At 37.6% G+C, this 23,796-nt stretch overlaps 1 protein-coding gene across 1 annotated transcript in view; it reads left to right on the top strand.

Annotated features, from left to right (window-relative positions):
- Nucleotides 1-23,796, top strand: part of CDK6 (cyclin-dependent kinase 6) — a 305,967-nt gene that overhangs the window by 77,556 nt on the left and 204,615 nt on the right. Inside the window, exon 2 of the mRNA XM_006891470.1 lies at nucleotides 15,931-16,066. Within this exon, the coding sequence (XP_006891532.1) occupies nucleotides 15,931-16,066 (136 nt within the window). The remainder of the gene's footprint in view (nucleotides 1-15,930; nucleotides 16,067-23,796) is intronic.

The raw sequence follows: 23,796 nt of genomic DNA, 5'->3' as shown, positions 1-23,796 counted from the left end.
TGAGAAAGTCAGTTGAAGATGTGAAGATTTTGTTGTTTCTCATTTGTTTCATTCATTATAACTCTCTTCATTTTGGCCTGTTAGCCAGGATTCAGAAAAGATAATTTTGGCTTTTTTAGATTTTTCTTTTCTTAGTCATCCCATTTTTCAGGAGAAAGATGAGCAGTCTCTTTTGGTAGAGTACTGACAATATATGTGCCTATAATCAGGCTGTAGCACATGAATATATTATTTCTTCCAGGAAAAAAAATAAGTACTTGCCTATTAAAGATTAATTTTTTAAAACATTGTAGAAAAGTGTCAGATATATAAATAATCATAAACATAATTCATATGTAACCTTATCACCAAAGAGTAACCACTTTTGTCATGTTCATTCTTTTGCCATTTTGTTTGCATACATCTTTTAAAGCCTTCATTTTTCTTAGCAATATATTATGAATGCCTCTCAGTGCTCAGTAAATATGAGTCTCTGTCATCATTTTCTTCTCAATTCTCAGCTTTTGCATTGCAGTCAGCTATTTTTAGTAGTACGTTCTGGTTGCATGTTTGAGTTGTTGCTGATTGCAAAAGTTGGTAGAAGTCATCTATTTCTTCTTTGACTCTTGCTCTTGATGCATATATTTGAATGATAGTGGAATTGACAGGTATTCCTTGTATGTGTATGGATATTATCCTGCCACTCACAATATTGTTTTCAGGATGGATTTGGAAATGGTCTTTTTAATTATAAATGCAATCCCATTTTTCCTCACCTTTTCATTTCTGGCATAGCAGATCCTATGATTGTCTGATTGAGGATGTCTCGTGCCAGTCCATCTCATTTAGCCATTGTCTAGTATGTCAGTATTTATGTGCTTCATTTCTCTTGTCACAGTATCCAGTTTACCTACATTCATGCTTCAGACATTCCACATTACAAGAACTAGTGTCTTCATGCAATTGTTCCTCCTCCTCTGTATTTGCCAACCAGGGAGTTCATCTTTAGGTGCCATATCTGCTGATTTGAGTGTGCTCAATTGTTCATAGGCCTGTTGTATCAGAAATAGATGGCCAGTTATTCTCCTTAGGCTGTTTTAATTAAGATGTTCAACTTAGAGCAATACCTGGCAGACAAGCATTTTATGCAGAAGAGCAGATGTAGTTAGAAATATGGATTGAAGCTCAACATCAGGAAAACGCAGATTTATTCCTGGGTTTCAGCACCAAAGAAAGAAAGAAAAAGAAAGCAAAGATTCTCACCACTGGGCCAAATGGCGCCATCATGATAGTTTAAGAGGAGATTGAGATTGTTAATAATTTCAGCTTGCTCAATTCCATAATCAACACTTTTGGCACCAGCTGTCAGGGAATCAAAAGATGAATTGCATTGGGAAAATCAGCCGTCAGGGACCTCTCCAGAGTGCTGAAGAGCAAGGAAGTCAGTCTAGAGACTAATGTGCGCCCGATCTAGGCCATGGTCTTCACAATTACTTGCTGTGTATCACTGAATGGACCGTGACCAAGGATGACAGAAGAATTGGTGCCTTTGAGCTGTGGTGCTAGAGAAGAGTCTAGAAAAAATCATGGACTGCCAAAAGAACTAATGAATAGGTCTGTCTCAGAGAGGGTGAAACCAAGCTACTCCTTGGAGGCAAGGATTTTGAGACTCCATCTGACATACTTTGGTGGGCATATAGAGAAGGGCCTAGTCTTTGGAGAAGGTCATCATGTTTGGAGGGGTCAGGGGACAGCACAGGAGAGAAGACTCCGGATGAGATGAATTGATATAATAACTGGGTTAATGAGGTTAAGTGTGTCTTAAGACAGTGAGGTGGGCTCAAGATAGAGCAGGGTTCAGAGTTCTTGTGCTTAGTATCTCTGTAATTGTAGTTGACTAGACCACATGTAATAACATCATCATTTTAAGAGCTACATAGTATATGTTGTTGTTGTTGTTTACCATTGGGTTAGAACTGACCCATAGCTGACCTTCCAGCAGGTATTCAGAGGCTGTTAATCTTAGGGGAGGAGATTGCTCATCCTCCCTCAGAGCAGCTGGCAGCCTCAAACCACGTGCCTTCAGGATTGCAGTGCAGCTTCTTGCCACTAGGCCACCAGAGCTCGCGTAGTATATCGAGACCATATAATGCCGGAAATATTTTTACTAGTTTGTACTTCCACACTGATGTACTCTTTTCCTTTTAAAATTATTTGAGATTGTGTTTAAGAATAATGTTTACACAGCAAATTAGATCCCTTACCTTTAGCAGTTTCTATGCAAATTGTTTCATGATATTGATTATCTCTTCTATAATGTGTAATTCATTCTTATTCGTTCCATTCTGGTTGTACCATTTCCAGTATTCTACTTTCTCTACTTCTCAACCTGTGCTTTAGAGTAATTTTTGACCTTGTGATCTCTCATGGATGATTTTAAAAGATGCTCATAATTACAGATGATATTCTTTTTTAATGAAGCAGTGCATTATCTAGTTAAAAGGACCTGAATGACTCATTTCAGTTAAAGGTTTAAACTGTATCTCAGGGCAGTAATATTGAGGAGTCTTCTAGTTTCAACTGGTCCTCCAAGGCTAGACTTAACATATTTCTCTCTCATTTTGTCACTTTCCATTTATTATGGGCCTGATAAGAAATATTGGTAGTGATAACATTAGTTCTGTTTTGAAGATGGCTGTGGACCTGGTTCCTGTAAATTATTAGTTCTGTTGACTGCTTTACTCTCTGAATTTTTGCCTCTTTCTTATCTAAACCCATTTTTAGAAGGTAGTTGCACTCCTTGCGTAAAACATAGCACCTTTCTCGTAGTTCCAATCTACCAGTGACTGTAAGAGAAAGATGGGAGGGTCTCACCTCATGATATTTACAGTTTCCCAAAAACCCATTGGAGGGGTCAACTATGGGTTGGTTCTGACTCAAGAATATTTTAACTTACTAAGAGTAAAGGCCTTAGCGGTGATGTTTTTATTTGTCTTTAACTTACTAGTAAGGCTTAACATTTTCTGTTTTGTTCTTGGTCATTTATGTTACCTAAAAAGGATTTAACTTTAGTGGTGGTTTTATTAGATAAGAACTAATAATAAGTACCTGAGTGAATTAGTGCTGGGATAAATTTACCCACCTATTAAGAACATGAAAGATTTTTGGCTTCTATTGTAGGTAAAACTTGGTTGGTTTTCTTCTAAGACCCAGCAGACAGTCTGCATCACAGGCAACTGCCTAGTTTTTTGGCTGATTTGTCATTTTTCCTCAAGAGAGGCCCTGAGCTGAAGAACAGGGCTTTTACAGGTCAGGAATGGAGACAGGGCTAAATGTTGAAAGTTATCCAGAATGTGCCTGCACTCTATCTCATGTTAGAGCTTTTCACTTTACTTAAAAAATTAATAACTTAACTCATATATAGTAGAGACCAGAATTACTCTTTTTTTCAAATTCTGTTTTGCAGATTGAGTTCTATCACTTTTCTAACGAGACAAACGAAGGGCATTACAGGGCTTAGGGGATCACCATTCTTCTTTTTTTCCCCCCTGATTTTCTGAGCACATTTTTTTTCGACCCAATGTAAAGAGGATACTGGCTGGGGTTTCCAAGTTTACCAAAACTGTTTTTAAATTGGCATGTGCATGGTTGATTATTCTAAGGAGTGAGTGTCTGCCAGGTATTACTGTCTACCTGTCAGGCTTAAAGTGGAACCAAGGTGGGGTGAGTGTTGTTCTGTATTAGAAAAGTGAGTGAAGGCCAGAGTCTTCCTCTCCTTCATTGCTGCACCCCCCCCTCCCCAATATGTCAGAGATGGTTTGTGCTCCATAGCATTTTCAGTGGCTGAATCTTTGGGAGAAGTTCACTAGGTTGACATTTCAAGATAAAATGTAAAATCACTCCCATTTAATACAAAATTAAGTAGTGTAGTATATCTTTAAAGTTGTGGAACCATTCATGATCTAATTTTGACCCCTTTTCATCTTAAAAAGAATTCCTGTATCCATTAATTATTGTTTGCAATAATAATTATTATTGTTTTCCAATAATAATAATGTTTCCAATGCTAATGTCATCTTCTTAGTTTTAGATAATTACTAATATATTAGTAATAATATTAGTGGTAATATTGTCTCTATAAATTTACTTGTCTTAGGAAGTAGTTATTAATGGAATCATTCAATGTATATCTTTTGTAACTATCCTCTTTTATGTAGCATCATGTTTTCAAGGGTTTTTCATATTGTGGCTTTTATCTATACTTAATCTTGTTTTACAGCCAAATAGCATTTTATGTTTACATATGTTGTTGTTGTTGGGTAAAGTTAAGTTGATCCAAGTCCTAATGATGCCCCTATGTAATAAAATAGAATAGCCAGCCTCTTATAAATCACCAGATTTTCTTTGCTGAGTTTGAGCCACCAACCTATTGATTGATATTTGAAAACATAAACATTGCTCCACGAGACTTCCTTAAGAGAAGACTAAAACTAAACTAATTATATCCAGGTAGAAATCTCAAGAGGTAAACTGGTAGACTCTTATTTCCTAAATAGTAGCATGGATTAGTGAATGGTTACTTATTTTAATTTCTGTCCACTGACAATTATAATTTTCTCAACTGTTAAATCTCTTTTTTGTACAGTGTTATCTTTATCTTCTCTTTGAACCCTAAAACAATTCCTAAGCCAGATTCTTAGCAGAAGTATCAACTCATTGTTTAGCTGCTTGTAATTTTTTTTCCCTCTGGTCTTTGCGGAGATAGTGATTCACATGGTGACTCAGAGTTCAGTAATTGAATATTTTGCTCTTGTTCCCGTTCTCTTCCCTGCAAAAGAACAAAGGCTTTATATGATTTTCCTTGTTTATTTTAGCTCTACAATAATGTTTCCTCTTTTCCATCCTGGCATGTAACGTAATAGTAGAGTGGCACTCCTACCTCATTCTTTTTTATCTGCCTTATTCTAATAAAATGTAGGAGCAATTTGAAAACCTATGCTTGCTAATGCAAGAGAACTTCCAGTGCTTCCTCTAAGACAATGGTAGAAAACAGAATTCTGATAATTAATGTCTGCTTCAATAATTAATCTTGAATATGAGCAGAGCAGTGTATAGTGATGGTTGGGACCCAGGAAGACATTTTTAGTAACTTTGGGAGGGGAGCTCATTGTATGTAAGTTTCATTGCTGATCATGTATTAGGAATGTGTTCCCATATACACAAGTTTTATTGTTTGCTCTATTTTCAATATTTACTGTAGTGCAAGTCACATCATGTAAACTTCCCCACATTGGGGGATTCCCATTTAATCAGCAAAACATTTCTGTGTTAATAGACATAGACAATAATAGCTCATAGAACCACAGTGCCAAGTGTATGTAGCTAGGAATTGAAACAAAATTAATAGCAGCTCTGAACATAAACTGCTAAAAGATGAACTTTCTTACTTTTCATATATTTCTGAGATTACAACAGCCTTAAATTTAAAGGTATGAACAAAAATTATTTTTTTTTTCTTTGAAGGTTTTGGTCTGCTTGATGTTCATATATATTTCTACTTTTCAGTGATAGCTTATAGAGAATGGAAGATGTTTAAATGAGGATTTTAGGAAAACATGGAAGAGCACTGATTCAACTCTCAAATTTATTGAATATTATATCTCTGTATTATTTTAAGTACTTCTTTTTTCCTCTTCACTGTTCTTATGTAACTAAGGATAATTAATTTTGTTTAATGTATGAAACCTATTTGAAGTGAAGCATTGATGTTTCAAAATCATTTAATAATTTTAAAATATCTATTGGCATACTAGAACAATTTTTTGTTTTCAACAATAAGAAAACAAAAATAAAATTACAACACGTGGACTAACAAGCAACATCATGATGAAGAAAATAATTGAAATTGTCAAAATTTTAATTTTGCTTGAATCTACAATCAACACTCAATGGAACCAGTAGTCAAGAAATTAAGCAACATATTGTATTTGGCAAAAATGCTGCAAAAGACCTTTGAAGGGTTAAAAAACCAAGATATCACTTTGAAAATTAAGGTGGCCTTAATCCAAGCCATGATGTTTTCCAGTGGCCTCACACACATGTGAGCGCTGGGCCAATGAATAAAGATCAAAGAAAAACTGATGGATTTGAATTGTGGTGTTGATGAAGAATACTGAATGTGCCATGGGCTGGCAGAAGGAACAAATCTATTTTGGAAGTACAGCCATAACGTTCCTCAAAAGTGAGAACACTAAAACCTTTGTCTCATGTACTTTGACCAAGTCATCAGGAGGGATCAGTCCCTACAGTGGGACGTCATGCCTGGTGAATGGAAAGTTAACAGAACAGAGGAAGACCATCAGTGAAACAGATTACAGAAGCTGCAACAATAGACTCAAGCATGAGTGTGATGCAGGGCTGGACAGTCTTCTGTTCATTTGTACTTGGGGTCTTTTTTAATAAAAGTGAACTCTGAGGTACCTAACAACATATCATTGGTGTTAATTGCATTTGGCAAAAGATTGTCTTTAGTATGTTAATGAAGCAGGATTAATCTAGAGGATGTTGAGTCAATCTCAGTGAAATAGCACATCAAATTGGGTTAACAGTAACACCAAAAATACAGCTTTCCTAGTTTCATAAATCCAGAAATAAATGGGCACAAGTGCATCCAAATGTTTAAATACCAAAAGTCCTGCCATCACTCTGCTCTCTGTTGGTTACATTCTGTGGGAGGCTTGCTCAAGTAGTGACAGAGACAGCCATCAACAGCTGCAGGTTTATCCTTTGCTAATTTGCTAATCCCAATATAAGGAGAGCTCTTCTCTTGCAGAAATTCTAGCAGAATTCCTGGGACTCTTCTAATCCTACCCACCCAAGAACTGAACATTCCGATCACTTTGTCATTTGCCATTCCTTCCCATCCCTTCTCAAACCACATTGCCTGAGTGTAAGACAGCAGAGGTTCCTCAGTGACAAATGAGGTGGTTGTTTCCAGAAGAGGTCATAGATTCTGGAAAGGCAGACAGCACAGATACCCACTGTTAGAGGGCAGAGAATGAATTTACTCTAATGGGATAAATTATGTTGCACTAGTTTTAATAGCATATACTAGTATAGAGCTGTATATCATCGTCATTGTTCTCTTCTGTCATCCTTCTCTTCCCTAACTATATAGTCATTGTTGCTAGGTGGTGTTGAGTCACTTTTGACTCTGCAAACTTTATGGACTTTGTTTATGATGTGTGTATGCTGTGCTTAAGCCTATTGTTGCAATCACTATGTTTGTTAATCCATCTCATTGAGGATCTTCCTCTTTATCACTGACCCCTAACTTTATTAGGAGTCGTGTCCTCTCGGGGACTAGCCTCTCCTGATAACATGTTTAAATTGTGTAAGTCAAAGTCTCACCATCTTAGCTTCTAAAGAGTACCCTGGCTGCACCTCTTCTAAGACAAGATTTGCTTATTCTTTTAGCGGGCTGTGAAATCCAGTTTGGTTGTTATTGTTACATACCCTTAAGTCAGAACCCACTCACAGCTGGCCCTCCAGCACGTTTTCAGAGGCAGTAGATCAGGTTGGCAGAACACATCCTTACCTACTACTAAACCACCACAGTGCTTGTCTCCTGAAATCTCTGGACCTTATACCTGCTCATCACTGACCCTCTGGTTGATTTCCCAATAAATCCCCCAAGAAGAGATTACCTGTAGCCTTTGAGTTAGCGGAGCAGCTCCCTAGAGGTGAGGCCACCAGAGTTCCTAAGGACATGCATTCAATAATGATTATTGTTGATGTCAAATGCTTCTGGGTCCACGTTTCAGTGTTGGTTGTGAATGGGTTCACGTACAGCAAAAAGAACTTTCTGAGTTAGCACAAATCTTTAGAGCCTCAGCAGCTAATAAAAAAGTTGGCAATTGGAATCCACCCAGAGGTTCCTGGGAAGTAAGACATGGTGACATACTAGAGAAAATCAGCCATTGTCTACCTTTTGAAGCACAGTTGTGCTCTGACATAGGGTTACTATGAGTTGGATTTACCTGTGTGTTAACTGAAATTTTGTTTTCTTTTTAAAAAAACTGGAACCTGTGAATTTAAAATTGTGTACAAGCTGTAGTCCTAGAATGTGCATAGTGGATTACAGGGGAGGACATCAAAAAAAGCAACCAACCCTATTCTTGATCTAAGAAACTAGTGGCACTAGTTTAAAGAAGAGACTTTTAGCACCCTGTGGCAGCTGTGCCAGACATCTGTCAGCTCTTGAACTATTTGATATTCAAACACTGACAACGATGAAAAAAAAAAGTGACAGGAAGAAATCCTCTTGGAACTTCCTGTGGCAGGTCAAAGTTTAATCACAGCAAATAATGCAGATTTCCCTTTTCTTGAAACCACAATGCAAAGACTGGCTTGTGTTTACAGAGCATGTTGTTTGGGAGACGTTTGTCAGTTGTAATCTTTGGAAACCCCAAACCTATTGGATGTTATCCCACCCATTAAATGAAGGCAACTTGCCTATGCAATAGATCCAGAATAGCAAGTTAAATTGAGAACATGAGCAGGAAGCAGTCATTAAGAATTACAATGGGTAGGATGCAGAGTTAATTTGCAGAGATATTTTGTTATGAGATAATTGCATCACTAGGACAGCTGGAAAGCAGAGTGCTGTGCTGGACTGCAGGGTTTGTTCTGCCCTGCATCTGGGGGGGTCAAGACAATAGAGACAGGGAGAGGAGTGGCTTTATCGGATAACTAAGGACTTGGCTGACTTAACTGTGAAATGATAACGACATACTTTGATTTCGGTTTTTTTGGTTTGGTTTTTATTTATGGTGTTTTGTGCAGTTAAACTAGAATCAGAGATAGCAAAGGCTGAGAACCAGTTTTGACTTGTGCTTTTCAAACAGACCATTTGGATCACATTAAATATAGGTCCAATAGATAAATATTGAATGGTCATTTTCTTCCTTCAAAAGTCATGTGAAATATTTCTTCATTTTAACTACTGTGCAGCTCACTTTTCTCTTATGGAACTATAGTCACACAGTCATAGACATGGTATTTTTGCCAGTTTACCATCTCACCCAGGGGGAGAAAAGGTTGTACAAAACTTCAAATGTTGATTAACACAAAGAATCATACAGTTGTAATTATTCTTTGGTGTGTATGTTAAAGTGTTCGGACCTGTCTGGCTCTTTTGTTTTGTGAGTGTGAGGTTATAGGCAGCCTGACCACATTCCTCATTGATTTATATAAATATATTACAGATTGGTAACCTCCAGCCAAATACCAGAGATTTCAGCTTTCATTTAGCTCTGTTACATTATGTGGGATGTATTTTGTTACATTAAAGCATCTATCTTTTCAATATCATCCAACAAAGTGATGATGACTTGAGATAATTCCATAAAGAGTTGTTTTGCCCAAAGAAGATTCATAAATATTATATTCTAAAATTCTCAAGACTAATATTTATCATTGTTTATTCAAACATTTATTCCTACCCACTATTCCTATCCATTATGAGTAGTTTAGCTATTAGCGTTTACTGTGATAATCTTTACTAAACAAATTAAGTCTGGCAGAATTTCATAGTTTAGTGTAGAGCAGTGTTTCCTGAAAGGCCTCCCATGGAATACTGGCATTTCAGGAAACACTGCTCTACACTAAACTGTGAAATTCTGTTGGACTTACTTAGTTCCGTAAACATTATCACAGTGAACATTAATGATGTTGATGGCCAAAAGAAAAAAAGAAAACCCTCAAACTCACTTCTGTTTAATTGGAGGTGATGCATAACTGACCCTCCAGTGGATTTTCAGAAGGCTGTAAATAGCATGGGAGGGGGCTGCCCGTCTTTCTCCTGAGGAGCTACTGGTGGATTTGCATCCCCAGAAAGATACTGCATAGCTTAGTAGTAGACGTCTCTATGAACAGCATCACCAGAGCTACCTTAGTGATCATCATTGGAGACACAAAGGCAGTCCATGATATCCTACAGGTTCCTTAGGACCTTTATTACCCTTGATCTCACTTGAGTATCTCCAAGAATGTAAAGTGCTCCATTTCCCAAATGTAATTCAAATATGAACCTCTGAAAACTGAGGAAAAGTTACTGCTTCTTTCAAGAGCCTACAGCAATGAAGCAGGAAGTTCAGGCTACTCTGAGGGAATTTGCAAAAAAATAAGACTCCAGGACAAGATGGCATACCAGCTGACAATTCAACAAATAGATACTGCCCTGGACGAGCTTACCAGGTTGTGCCAAGAACTCTGAAGGACAACCACCTCACCAGCTAACTAGAATAAATCTGTATTTATTCACATAAAAAAAAAAAGATTATCCAAAAGAGTATGGACATTATCATAGAATATCATATGCAAGCCAGATCCTGCTAAAAATTATCCATAAATGACTGGAACAGCACCTCAAGTGAGAACTGCCAGATCTGTAAGGCAGGATTTAGAACAGGCTGTGGCACTAGGGACATTATAGCCAATGTTATATGGATCTTAGTTGAAAGCAGAGAGAACCAAAGGAATGTTTATCTGTGTTTCATTGACTATGCAAAGACATTTGACTGTGTAGATCACAAAAGACTGTGGCTAACTTGGGGAAAATGGAAATCCCAGAAGACTTGATTGTGCTTATGTGAAACCTACCCTTGGACAGTAATCAGAACAGAGCAAGGAAACACTGCATGATTCAAAATCAGGAAAGGTGTATACCAGGGATGCATCCTGTATCCATACTTCTTTCTAAATGCGAAACAGATCGTCTAGGAGGCTAGGCTCCATGAGGAGGAATGTGGCATTAGGATTGGAGCAAGATGCATCAACAACCTGCATTATACAGATGACACAGCTTTCCTTGCTGAAACTGAGGAGGACCTCTGACATGTGCTGCAGAAAGTCAAGGACTGCAGTCTCAATATGGATTGAAGCTTAACATCAAGAAAACAAAGATCCTTGTCACTGGGCTGATTGGCAACATCATGATAGAGATTGAGTTTGTTAACAGTTTCAGTTTGCTTGGCTCCACAATCAACACTCTTAGTACCAGCAGCCAGGAAATCAAAAGACAGCTTGCATTGGGAAAATTGGCTGTCAGGGACCTCTCCAGAGTACTGAGAAGCAATGATGTCAGTCTGGAGACTAAGGCACACCTGATCCAGGCTATGGTCTTTGCAATTACTTGCTATGCATCAGAGAGCTAGACAGTGACTAATGATGATAGAAGGAGAATTGATGCCTTTGAGTTTTGGTGCTAGAGAAGAGTACAATATACCATGGACTACCAGGAAGACAAACACGTCCATCCTGAAGAGGATGAAACCAGACTGCTCCTTAGAGGCAAAAGATTTTGAGGCTCCGTCTGACATACTTTGAGCATGTTGCAAGGAGGGACCAGTCCTTGGAAAGGGACATCATGCTTGGGATAATGGAGGAATAGCACAAGAGAGGAAAACCCCAAATGTGATAGGTTGAGTCAGTGACAGGGGTGCTTGGGAGTAGTTGTGTGTTGGAGACAGTGAAATTGGCTCAACATAGAGCAGAGTTCAGAGCTGTTGTGCATAGCATTACTGGGAGTTACAGGCTACCTGATGGCACATAACAACAACTTCTACCTAACACCATTCTTTTTGTGTATCCAGGAGAACATATAATTACATACACTACGGTTCATGCAAGAATTGTCTGTTCTTTGCACTGTCACACATATTCTTTTAAAATGTCACTTTTTAAACATTGCCATTAAAAGTAGTGTTCTTCCTCTGTAAGTCATTAGAGCAATTAGCAATGATGTTTTTGAGTTCATAATTATGTAACTGGAACATTTTTTGAAAACTTGCTAGGAGTATAGTTGCTACAGGTGGTATTAGTGAGTCTTCTATTTTGAAGAGAGTAATAAACTTTGAGAAAAAGAAAATGTGTTAAATGTTATTCTTTAAATTGTATCTTAGAAAAAGTGCTTGAAAATGGTTTCACCACAATGATTTTGTAAATTACTAACTAACTTGGGAGGGACTGGAGAGCGTTATACTGGGTGAACTAACTCAGTCCCAGAAAGACAAATACTGTATAAGCCCATTCTTGGAGAACGAGTATGAGGATCCAAGGCGGGGAGAGTGGAAGCAGAGGGGTGGGGGGCTTAATTAACAGGGTCACACAATTTAATGGGTGGAGGGTTGGGGGTAAAGGAAATGGGAAGGATCCAGTGTGAAAAAACAATGTATTTGAACTTTAAAAATAAACTAGTATAAAATAAAGGGGGGGGGAAGGTTAAAATATGTTGTTGTTGTTGTTATGTGCTGTCGAGTCGCCTGCGACTCATAGCTACCCCATGTATAGCAGCCCTAAGCTCCGCTCTGTCCTGTGCCAATCACACTGTCTCTGACACTCCCATCCCAATTATCCTAGTTACTGAATTAGTCCACCTCATAGAGGGTCTTCCCCTCCCGCGCTGTCCCTCCACCCTCCCAAGCATGATGTCCCTCTCCAAGGACCGGTCTCTCCTCAAAACATGTCCAAAGTATGTTAGACGGAGCCTCAGAATCCTTGCCTCCAAGGAGCCACCCAGTTTAACCCTTTCCAGGGCAAATCTGTTTGTTTTCCTAGCAGTCCATGTAAAAGGGGAAAAAATTTACAAATACGGTTTCAGTGAGATAAAGGAACATAGCATAATTGGCCAGGGATGTTTGGTGACTTCTAAATAACGGTTTTAAGGGGCAGGCGACCTTTTAGGTCAGCAGTGTCTTCTGATTCTTTTTAAATTATGTCTAGATATATTATCAAAAGAGATGGTTATTAGCCTGTGCTCCTTATTGGAGGTCCAGCCCTTTGGGATATAACTTTCTAATCTAGCTTTACTTTTTACCTTCAAAAAATATATAAATTCTTATATAACATAAAATTCTATATAATATCTATGATTGTTAAATTATATATTATGTTTTATTTCCATAACTGATGTGTGTTATTTTATATTTCATGTTTTAATAGTAAAACTCCCGATCCCTGACATACTTGAGCCCATTGTTGCAGTCACTGTGTCAGTTCGATTGAAAGTCTTCCCCTCTTTTGCTGATTCCCCATCTTTCCAATTATGATATCCCTCTCCAAGGAATAGTCTCTCCTAGCAGTTTGTCTAAAGTATGTGAGATTTATTATCTTTGCTTCCAAGGATCTTAACACCTCTGGCTCCACTTCCTCCAAGACATTTGTAATTTGTACTCTTGCCCAACACATGTGCTGCTTATTGGACTGCCAGCTAAAATGTTGGCAGTTCAAATCTACCTACCACTCTGTGGGAGAAAAATGAGGCCGTCTGTTCCCATCCAGATTTACAGCCTCGGAAACCCAGTGGAGAGTCACCATCACTAGGAATTATTTTGACGGAGTGGCTTGATTTAGTTTCTTTTTAGCTCATTGCTATTTTATTTTGTTACAAACATAGAAGCAACACATATGTAGAAGCTTGACTAGTGGTAAATGCAGAAAAGGAAGAAAAAAGTAAAGTTTCAAAGTGTTTTCATTTTATCTAAAGACGTCTTAAAGAACCTACGAACAATAGTCCATTATCTGCTATTGTTATTGTTCTGTGCTTTTAGTCGTCTGTGACCCATAGTGACCCTGTGTACAATGGCTCTGAACCTTGCACTGTCCTGATCCAGTCTCACTGACTCCCACACATCTAATCCCATTGCCCCAGTTACTGTATCAATCCATCTCATCCAGGGTCTTCCTCTCCTGCACTGTCCCTACACTCTTCCAACGATGATTGATGTCTTTCTCCAAAGACTGGCTCTTCCTGCTCATATGCCTAAAGTATGTCAGACAGAGTTTCCAGTTCCTTGCCTCCAAGGAGAAACTTGTTTTGACACTCTCCAAGACAGACCTCTTTGTTCTTCTGGCTGTCCATGGTATTTTCAAGACCCTTTTCTAGCACCATAACTCACCAAACTAAAAGAAGGTTTTTTGATAAATCAAATATCAAATCTATTTATGATACCAGTCTTTTTTTTTCTCAGTAGCACAGGATTAAACTGATTTGTTGTACTTCTTAATAAATTTTTAGGCTATTTTAAACTTAGAGATCAAGAGTATTCGGAAGGAAGGGGAAAATTAATTTTACTTTAATGGAGAACTCACTCCAAAATGGTTCATAATTAACGAGTAACTTGGATTTGGCTGTGAAGTACATGTGGTGGTTGATGTTATGCTGTTCAACTCAGCGGTAGGCTTATCTTAATTATAGTGTCCACAATCTTATTATAAAGTTTAGGTTTCCAGAGGAGTGCCAAATGTAATAGCCAGAAATGTAGTGAGAGGTATGGTGAAACTGCTAGACATTAAAATTTTAACATGGCTAATATACCAAGTGGATAATTGAGACTCAACCTTAAGTTTAGTAGTTGGGTTGCTTGCAACTTTATAGTTAGTTTCTTTGAAGAGAGTGTTAATTCTGTTTAAAAAAAAATTAAAGGCCTCAAAGGATAACATCTCTAGGAATAAGTCTAACAAGAGCTGTAAAACATTTATACAAGGAAAATATAAAACAGTGCTTAGAAAAACCAAAAGAGAACTACTTAAGTGGAAAAACATTGCATGTTCCTAGATTAGAAGACTTAATTAACATTATGAAAGTGCCAATACTGCCTAAAGCAATCTATAGATATAATGTGATCCTAATCTAAAAGATGAAAGAAAATACTACAAATAACATATTAACCCTTTCTTATTTATTTACATCGCATTCTTGTCAAGACATTTTCTTCCGGTTTGTTTCTAAATGACTGATTTAATTCTCCAAATGTTTGGTGAGTATCTCACATGGCAAATAATGTATTGTGGCTGAAGCTGAAGAGAAATTTGTTCTTTGACTTGAAAAGATTTTTTACTACTGAAGGCTTTGTTTTTAAAATATAAATTTTTTCATTATATTTAAGACCTTATGGAAGAAATTGGATTTCCTCTTTCATGCTTCGTTATAATTCTTCTGTCTTTGTTATCAAAAAATGATGTGATTGATTATTTAAAGTCCTGCTCAATTCCAGACAGAAATGCTGAAATTCCAGTTTTGATTAACCTGTTATTTGAAATTTTGAAACTAGTAAAAAACTCATGCCCTCTCTAGAGAGAGTGTTGAAGATACCATGGACTGCCTGAAGAACTAACAAGTCTATCCTGGAGAGGGTGAAGCCATCGAGGCAAGGATTTTGAGGGTCCATCTTACTTTGGGCATGTTGCCAGGGGGGACTAGTCCTTAGAAAAGGACATCATGTTTGGAAGGATGGAGAGACTGTGCAGGATAGAAAACTGGCTGAGATGGATTAACAGTAACTAGTTTAATGAGAGTAGATGTGTCAGTGATACTGGCCTAGGATAGAGCAGGGTTCAGATTTATTGTGCACAGGGTTGCTATGAATTTCTGATGACTTGACAGCACATAACATTAAGGATGAAATAAACTAAATTTCTCTATACTCTTATCATACTTGTTTTCACAGACATAGTTTTAAACCTCTTTAAGTCCGTAGAAGTCTTTGTTGCAGGCTTCAGTACCTCAAATTAATGATCTGTTTGTACTACTTCTCAAAGTACACTTTAAGAAGAGGTGCATTTTGTCCAGCCAGCAATTTTTAAACTCTCTGAACAAATTCTACCTAAGATCTTCGTTAGGGAGACTCTCCAAGCAAACATCATCATGCTCCAGTCTTAATGCTTCTGCTTGCTAGTAGAGATATCCTCACCACTTAACCAGGGATGTTATGTCCTCCTCTCCTGAAAATTCTTAATAAAGTGTCAGAAATCATAAGGCATTAATGTATACATCATCACTGATTTTTATTTTTAGTCTCATGTGATAAAATTGAAGGACATATATACGAGACAGAAGTTACTTTACTTATTCCATTTAATTAAATCTCTTTTCCCCCTCTTGTCTTCTAGATTGTTTGATGTATGCACAGTGTCGCGGACAGACAGAGAAACCAAACTAACATTAGTGTTTGAACATGTTGATCAAGACTTGACCACTTATTTGGATAAAGTTCCAGAGCCTGGAGTACCAAATGAAACCATCAAGGTACCATCTTTATGCCTCTTCTCAAATTGTCATACTGTGGTAATCTATTGAGTAAAGGTGTTCTTTTCTTATGAAAATTTCTAGAAATTGATACTTTACTTCTATACACACACACACATAAACAACAAAGGGGAGTGTTCAAAGAATGGAATATATGCTAGTTCATTCATTTCAGGACTAAATGAATAAAAAGTTTCATTCTAGTATATGAAAAAAACTAATGAAAAGTACCTATTTATTATCTTTCCCTAAAACCCATAATAAATATGTAGTAGCCTAGACTTTAGGGAACTTTGATACATAGTCCATAGAGAATTGTGCTTATCCTAAGACCCCACCTTTCCAAGAGACAAAGATGAGGCATCTTCTCCTTTGCCGTTTACCGCCTTGGAAGCCCAGGGGAGGGTCAGCCATGAGCCATTTCCTACTAACTAGTAATAAATGCTAAGTGCTCTCGAATCGAGCACAACTCATAGCAACGCTATGAACAACAGATCTGAACTACTCAGAAATAAATACTGGAAAATACAGGGTTCAGCTGTTATACACAGGGTCACTATGAGTAGCAGGCAACTCGACATCACATAACAACAGCAACAATAGTATTCCTTTGCTTTGTATGCACAATACCCTCATTGTCTAGGTATAGGTTTTTGCATGAACACAAGTGTTCTAAGATTCCCATTCTTCTCAATGTTATCCTTAAATAGATTTTCTCCAGTCTGACTTTTCTAAAAGTATATGGTGCTCACCAGTATTTCTTTCTGAGTAGTTTCAGGACATTGTCCTTGTTAGGGTACCATTCATTTGATAACAAAATATTGGCAGATCTTTCTCCCATGAACCACTGGGTTGGTTCCAAACACCACCCTTTGCATTAGCAATTGAATTTTAACTGCTAAGAACTTAACCTAGACACTACCATGGACTCTCTTTTTTTCAAGGACATGGTGCATTACAATCAAGGCACTTGCTGTGAATTTGTTGTTGGTTTCCTTAGTCTGTTCCCCCCCCCCCCATTTTTAAGGCCCTTTCCAGTGGTATAGTCCATAGGGGTTGCACTGTTAAACCTCTGGCAGTTCGAATCCCTTGTGATTTACAGCTTCAGAAACCCAACAGGTCAGCTATGAGTTGGTTTCTACTGAATGGCAATGAGTTTATGAGAAATGTAAATCTTCCAGATTACCTTTAGGGGGCTCCTGTTTCAAGACCCCTCTTTCTTTCTTCTGGCACTGTGTTCCTATTCTTTGACTTCAGTTCTCTATGTATCTGTCTAAAACCCCTATGCTCAGCCTATAAGGCATCTCACACATTCTCTTTACTATATTCTGCTTTCTGATCAAATTTGGCTAATTAACACTCTCCAGTGTGTCCTGTGATTCCTCACTTACCTGTACGTGCTTCTCATTGCCATCACTTTTGGCCCAGCATCCCATAACTATCTGTTTAAATTTTTCCAGGCCCACCTAGATATCATTTGATTTACTTTTATAGCTGGAAGTAATCTCGTTAGTATGATAAAACTGTTGTTTATACCCCTTTCTGTGTTTTCTGTCCTGTGCTGTAATTATTTATACACCTGTCTTAGATACTTATTCATCTGTATGTCCGGGATGTGCTTTGACCAATGATTTTTACATATTTAAAAAAGAAATAACTCAAACTCATTGCAGTTGAGTAGGAACCCACCAGGAGGTCATCTTCCCCATTGCTGTTGCATAGGAACCAACCGCGAGTGCACCTTTGGTTGGGTTTCCAGGGCTGTAAATGGCACTGGAGGAGATTGCCCATCTCTCTTCATAAAAAAGATACATTGCCAAGCTTTATTCAGATATACAGTTACTGTATGTTTTTTTAAGTTATCTTAAACCACTAATGTATACCTCAATCAAAATAATCCTTGGCATTTTCTGATGCATGATTAAATTTAAAATTATTTGGGGGGGAGTTCATTTCTTTTAAATGGGAGGACAATTGGAGTAAACATATATTTAGGTTGTCACCTACATCTTTTTTTAAATTTACACTAAATTCCAGTGAGTGGACATTTTTGTAGAAGTAGTTTTGTAGTTAAAATGGTTTGACAAGGTAGAATGGTACTCTAGACCAAGGCTTGAGTGGACATGAGTAGAAATGAAGTAGGGGATAGGGAGTGTAGCATTTTAATAGGTGGGAATGGAGAGGTGAGCCTGATAGGAAGAGAGCAAAGCAGAAGGATGAACACCCAAGTCAGGTAAAGAGAGGCTTGTGGGAGAGGGACTGAGCCAGGGCTCATGTTGGGGTGCCAGCTGAAGCTTTTTAACAAGATAAATTTGTTAAATGTGCTATGTGGTTATTGTTTGGGGATGCAGGAGGGTTTGTCTCTCTAGGGAAAGAGGAGAGCCATTTCTTTCTGTTTTGAACAGGAGATTCTCCCAGAGGCTTTGCCATTTCTTTAGCCATCAGTGTAGACTCTCTCCTGATTCTGTTGGTGTAACAGGGATGTCGGTGGGTTAGGGATTTTTGCTACCTAAGATTTGTGGTAGATGATACATTGATAAAAGCATGGTTAATCAAAATATTTCAGGCCATTAATTTGTATCTTAATGGTTAAACTTTTTTTTGTCACCTCTTATAAAGGCTAGCCAAAAAGATAGAATCCTCTTTAAAATACAAAAAAAAACCCCAAAAAACAAAACACCAACCACAAAACATTCTGAGTTAAATTGATCTATTTTTCTTCCTTATTAAGTATCATATTATACCACTCAAACTCACTCATTGCCTTTGAGTCTATTCTGACTCATAGAAACCCTCTATCAGGGTTTTGAGATTCTAAATTTTTTTAAAGGCGAAGTCTGTGCATCCTTCTCCCTTGGAGCCGCTAGTGGATTCAAGCAGCTGGAGACATGTCGCCTTTTGGTTTTGGTTACCAGAGTTTAGACATGTGTACATGTGTTCATTTTTTTTTTAATTTTAGAGTTTGTAATACTTTAAGGTGGTTGTTGAAAACATGAATCATTTTAGAGTTTAATAAACCCATAAACTATATCATTTTAAAACAAAATAATGAATATTTGATACCAGTTTATTTTTATAAATTCTTGTGTCTGTGGTTGACTTAATTTGGAAAATTGTGTCGCAAAAATAAAATGTGCTGTGAGCTCTGGTGGCCTAGTGGCAAGAAGCTGCACTGCAATCCCAGAGATACCCGCTTCAAATCCACTAGATGCTCTGCTGAAGAAGGAGGAACAATCACCTTTTGTACCAGTCAGATCCAATTTGACGGTACATACATAAAAAGGAAAAAAAAAATTAAAAAAGTAAAATATGCTAAGAGAGGTTTCAGTACTTTTTGATGGAGGTTGTCAAGCACATAATCAGAGATAATTGTTGTTGCATAGGCTTATTTATGGAAAGTCTCACAGTTCCTAAGTGGCACAAATGGTTAAATATTCAACCATTCACCAAAAGGTTGGCAGTTGGAACCCAACCAGAAGTACTTCAATACAAAGGCTTGGTAATCTGGAAAACTCCACAGCCTTGAAAACTCTGTGGTTTGTAATTCTCTTCCTACTCTACAGCACATGGCCATCCTGAGTTAGAATCAACATGACAGCCTCTGGTTTGGTGATTTAGATGGAAAACGTCTCAATAACTAGAAAATTTTAGTATGAGCAGTCTGTTAGAAACCCTGAAAGGGCTTCTTTGTGTAGATTGCTTTGTTGTAATAAGATTTTGCTGAATGTATTTGAACAGTTATTTACTATTTGTTCGATTTCCAGAAAGGATTCTATGATTAGCATTTTGAGGATATAAAACTGAGTTAGATAAGCACTGCCTCCCCATGATGCTTATAGTGAAATAGCATAGAGTGGACAGAGAGGCCTGTAGTACACATCTTCTTTGATTATTTGTGCGCATATACACATGCCCATACATGGGCAGAGGTTCCTTTGGAAAATACTCTCTAGTGCTTCACATTGTAGTGTCTTTCATTGTCCGGGAATGTAGCATTTGGACTTTAGAGTTGACTACATTAGTAAATTATGTTTGCTGTTACTTGATCAGGTTTCTCACCTGTCCTTATACTCTGTAAAGTGACTTAGTAAATTTTTGGACATTCTGCATACCTGACCCGTTTGATGAACTTGGCAATATAATGTTAAAAATAGAAATCTGAAGCACTGAAAGGCTACACAGAAATCAAGTAGCCTCTCTACAATAGAACATGGTCTTTTTTTGCATAAGACCATATGGCTTCTTTTGATGGCCCAATCTTGGGATAAAAATTATATTTATTTCTTTATCTCTATGATAACTTAATGCTGTAAAGCTAGAGAAAGCCAGACAATCTCACCATTTATGCATTTGTATGGCTCATTTTCCCCTGTGAATTAGATTTCATGTTATCTTCAGTTGAATATTTCTTAGAGATTTCTGCTGATTGTCTTATTTTTTTTTTCAGCAAGAGATATAATGTACTATTAGATTTGTTTTACAAAGCCCAGAGACAAACACACACTCTTCATTGCACCTGTTTTCTGCCTCTGTGAAATATCTATTTTCCTGAATCAAGTCTGCTTTCAGTAAACAGTGGCTCTGATGTCAAGATGGGACGCCCAGAGCTGATTTCTCTTTCCTGATTTGACATAATGCAAAGTGACTGGCTGGCCCCTTGGACTACTGATGAGGATAGTCCTAGATCCCTCCTCTCTTCTCACCCCTAAAGGAATCAAGCCCTGGCCCCTGTCTGCTCCTGGTGGTCCCACTTTGCCTGAATTATGAGCAGGTGATTTGTCTCATCTTTGCAGGACACAGAGCAAATTAACATGAAAATATCACTTCTCTGAAAACAAGGCAGGCTTCAATGCCCTGTCGCTGCTGGTCATTAGCCATCTGCCACCCACACTCATACTCTGTTTACCACATTTGAAATTCAGAGCAGATGTTGCATAATAAGGTGATCCCAAAAACAAGGCAAGAAATTCAAAGAACAAATACTCTACAAAAACAATAAAGATCCTCGAAGGGGGAGAAAAATCAGTCTTAATATTTTTATGCCTGGACTAATTGAATAAGCCCCTTTAGAGAACAAATTAACATGCACCTTTCTTGTTGTTGAGTGCAAACTCCCTCTCAGTAACATTCTGGATTGGGTTTTTTTTTGGTTTGGTTTTGTTGTTTTTTTAAAAAAGCATATTTGAAAGATAGATACCTGAGAGGAATTACTTATAAACGTTATTTTAATAAGACAAATGAAATGTCACAATCATTCTAGTTTGGATGCAAAGGACCAAAAGATGCCATATAGGTCATTGATGCCTATGTTGACTTGTAGTTGAAGGTTGTGTCTCATTTTGACCTGAAATGATTCACCCCTACAGCACCCAGACTCCTGGGCTTCTCAGAGCTCAAAGCTGGACAGCGCAGCTTCCCAGAGTTTGTTTCCTCTGTGATTCTCAGAGTCTGCCTACCCACCATCCCCTCTCTTCACTCTATTCCGAGCTCTATGGCTAGTCCCTGCTTTTCAGGCCTTTACATCCAGAAAACTCATTTTAATTCTACTGTCCTCCACCTTGATACAGACAGCTTTAGATTGAATTGAGTTGTGCTGCCAACCCAAAGGCATGTGATTTCAATCCACCAGCTTGGTTGCTCCACAGAGGAAAGATGGGCAGTCTCCTCCCAGGCGATTTATTACCTCAAGGTGGGGGGGAGGGCAGACGTGTAGTCAGGTACACTTCGATTACCAACTCAGTACATAACAAGAGCAGTTGATTTATAGACATGATTTGGTTTTGCATCAATTCCAGCCCATTATAGTGGCCCCATGACAGTAGAACTACACTGAAAAGTTTTCTTGGCTTCTAAATTTTCACTACAGGAGCCAGGTCTTTCTCTCACAGAGACCCTGAGGTCAGTTTAAGTGCTGAACCTTTTGGCTGACTGGAGATTGTGTTTTATGAAAAACTGTCAGTTATGGTATATTAACTGTTGTGTCTAGAGCTGTTTTTATTTTTTAAATAAGGATAATTGGAACTTACTTTAGGGGTATGACCCTGTATTAAAGTCTTTTGTCTGCAAAAGTCAGCTTTGAGGATTTTGACCAAATGAAAGATACTTTTCCATATCAGTCATCCCACACACATATGCTAGCTTTGTGAATGTGTTTTTGAAAGGCATCAGACAGAATACCAAGCAGCAGATACATAGACAGTCAAAGAGAGCCATGAGGGTTAAATGCAAGTAGCACCAGTAATTGGTCATTGACTCAAATAGGAGGGTAGTGAGTCAACACTTGGGTTTACTCCAGATTTAGGGAGAAATGTAGAGTGGGTGAGAGTTGTAACAACTGTGGTAATTTCTCCTGAACTCTTTACGTTCAGATCAGAAGTTTGGAGAGAAGTTAAATCTTTCATTGTAATTGTCATATTTCACTCACTTCCTCTAGTAATTTGTATTTGCTTTTCCATTACCTATAATATGCATATTGTTCCCACTAGTGTATTTCATTTTAAGGCAAAATTTTCAGTAAGCTGAAGGAACTTCTTCAGGGAGAATATTATTTTTTCTTCTTTTTAATTTATTATTAATTTCAGTGAAAATTTACAGAGACTTTGGATTTCCATTCATTCATTGTTGCACTTTTCTCCCCTCCCAACCCTCCCCCCCCCCAGAGAATATTTTTTAAGTATCAAAATTCTGAGAACTCTCCCAGAAACAGATCCTTCTACAATTACAGTTTCCCAGATGTTTCATTAGTTAAATATATGGGGAGGGGGGGGAATTATACAAATACATAATATCTTAAAAATGGGTGATAAAAATATGTGTTTTTAAATGGTTTATTTTGTCATGTTTTGGGAGGGGATTTTTTTGATTGAAACAGGAAATGAGGGGTTTTTTTAAAAAAACTACCCTAATATGTTTCTAAAGATACTTTGGAGACTGACTCACTTAAATAAAATACTGACTCACTTAACCAGTGCAAATGATACTTTTCATCATCCTGGTCCCAGTTCCTGTAACATACCTTCAACTTTTTTTTCTCTCAGTACTTCAGCAAAAGTTCTACTAGAAGTTACTTCAGCAAAAGTTCTACTAGGAGTTACTTCAGCAAAAGTTCTACTAGGAGTTATAGTTTACCACATTACGGAAATATTGTCCTATTTTGTAGCAATACCTGAAATTATTTATTTTTTAAAAATTATTCATTTTTTATGTTTGCTATCTGTTACTCATCTAGAAAGAACTTTAAAGTCAGGTCCATAGCTTGTTGCTGGAAACTAGTGGACTCTTAGTGAACATGTGTAAGTACAGATATAGGTGCTTGCTTCCTCTGAAATGCAGACCTAAGTGTATCCATTGTACAGGTTAGGAGATTCTACTTTTCATGAATACATTTTTCTTAGGAAAGTGATGTAAGGAATGGCCTATCTGAACACATCTATGTGACTGTTTCACAACCATTTCTTTATGGTGGGCTGGGACATTGCTGGAACTTTCTGTATTGTAACTAAGACTGGTTTTGCTTAGTTAATAGTCTAAAAGCATCACTCATCTCCACTCAAAAAAGAAAGCCTTTTTCTCTGTTAATACAGTACTGATTTAACAGAGAAAACCAATTCCAGAAGTTGTTTTCTCTTCAAGTATTGTTGTTGTTATGTGCCATTGAGTCGTTTGCGACTCATAGCGACCCTGTGTACAACAGCCCTAAACCGTGCTCTATCCTGTGCCAATCTCATTGC

The sequence above is a fragment of the Elephantulus edwardii genome, unplaced genomic scaffold (genome assembly GCF_000299155.1).
Source record: "Elephantulus edwardii isolate Elephantulus edwardi_28Jun2011 unplaced genomic scaffold, EleEdw1.0 scaffold00098, whole genome shotgun sequence".
In the NCBI taxonomy this organism is placed as follows: domain Eukaryota; kingdom Metazoa; phylum Chordata; class Mammalia; order Macroscelidea; family Macroscelididae; genus Elephantulus; species Elephantulus edwardii.
Note: the sequence above shows the minus strand (reverse complement) of the source record. Positions and strands in the feature narration are given on the sequence as shown.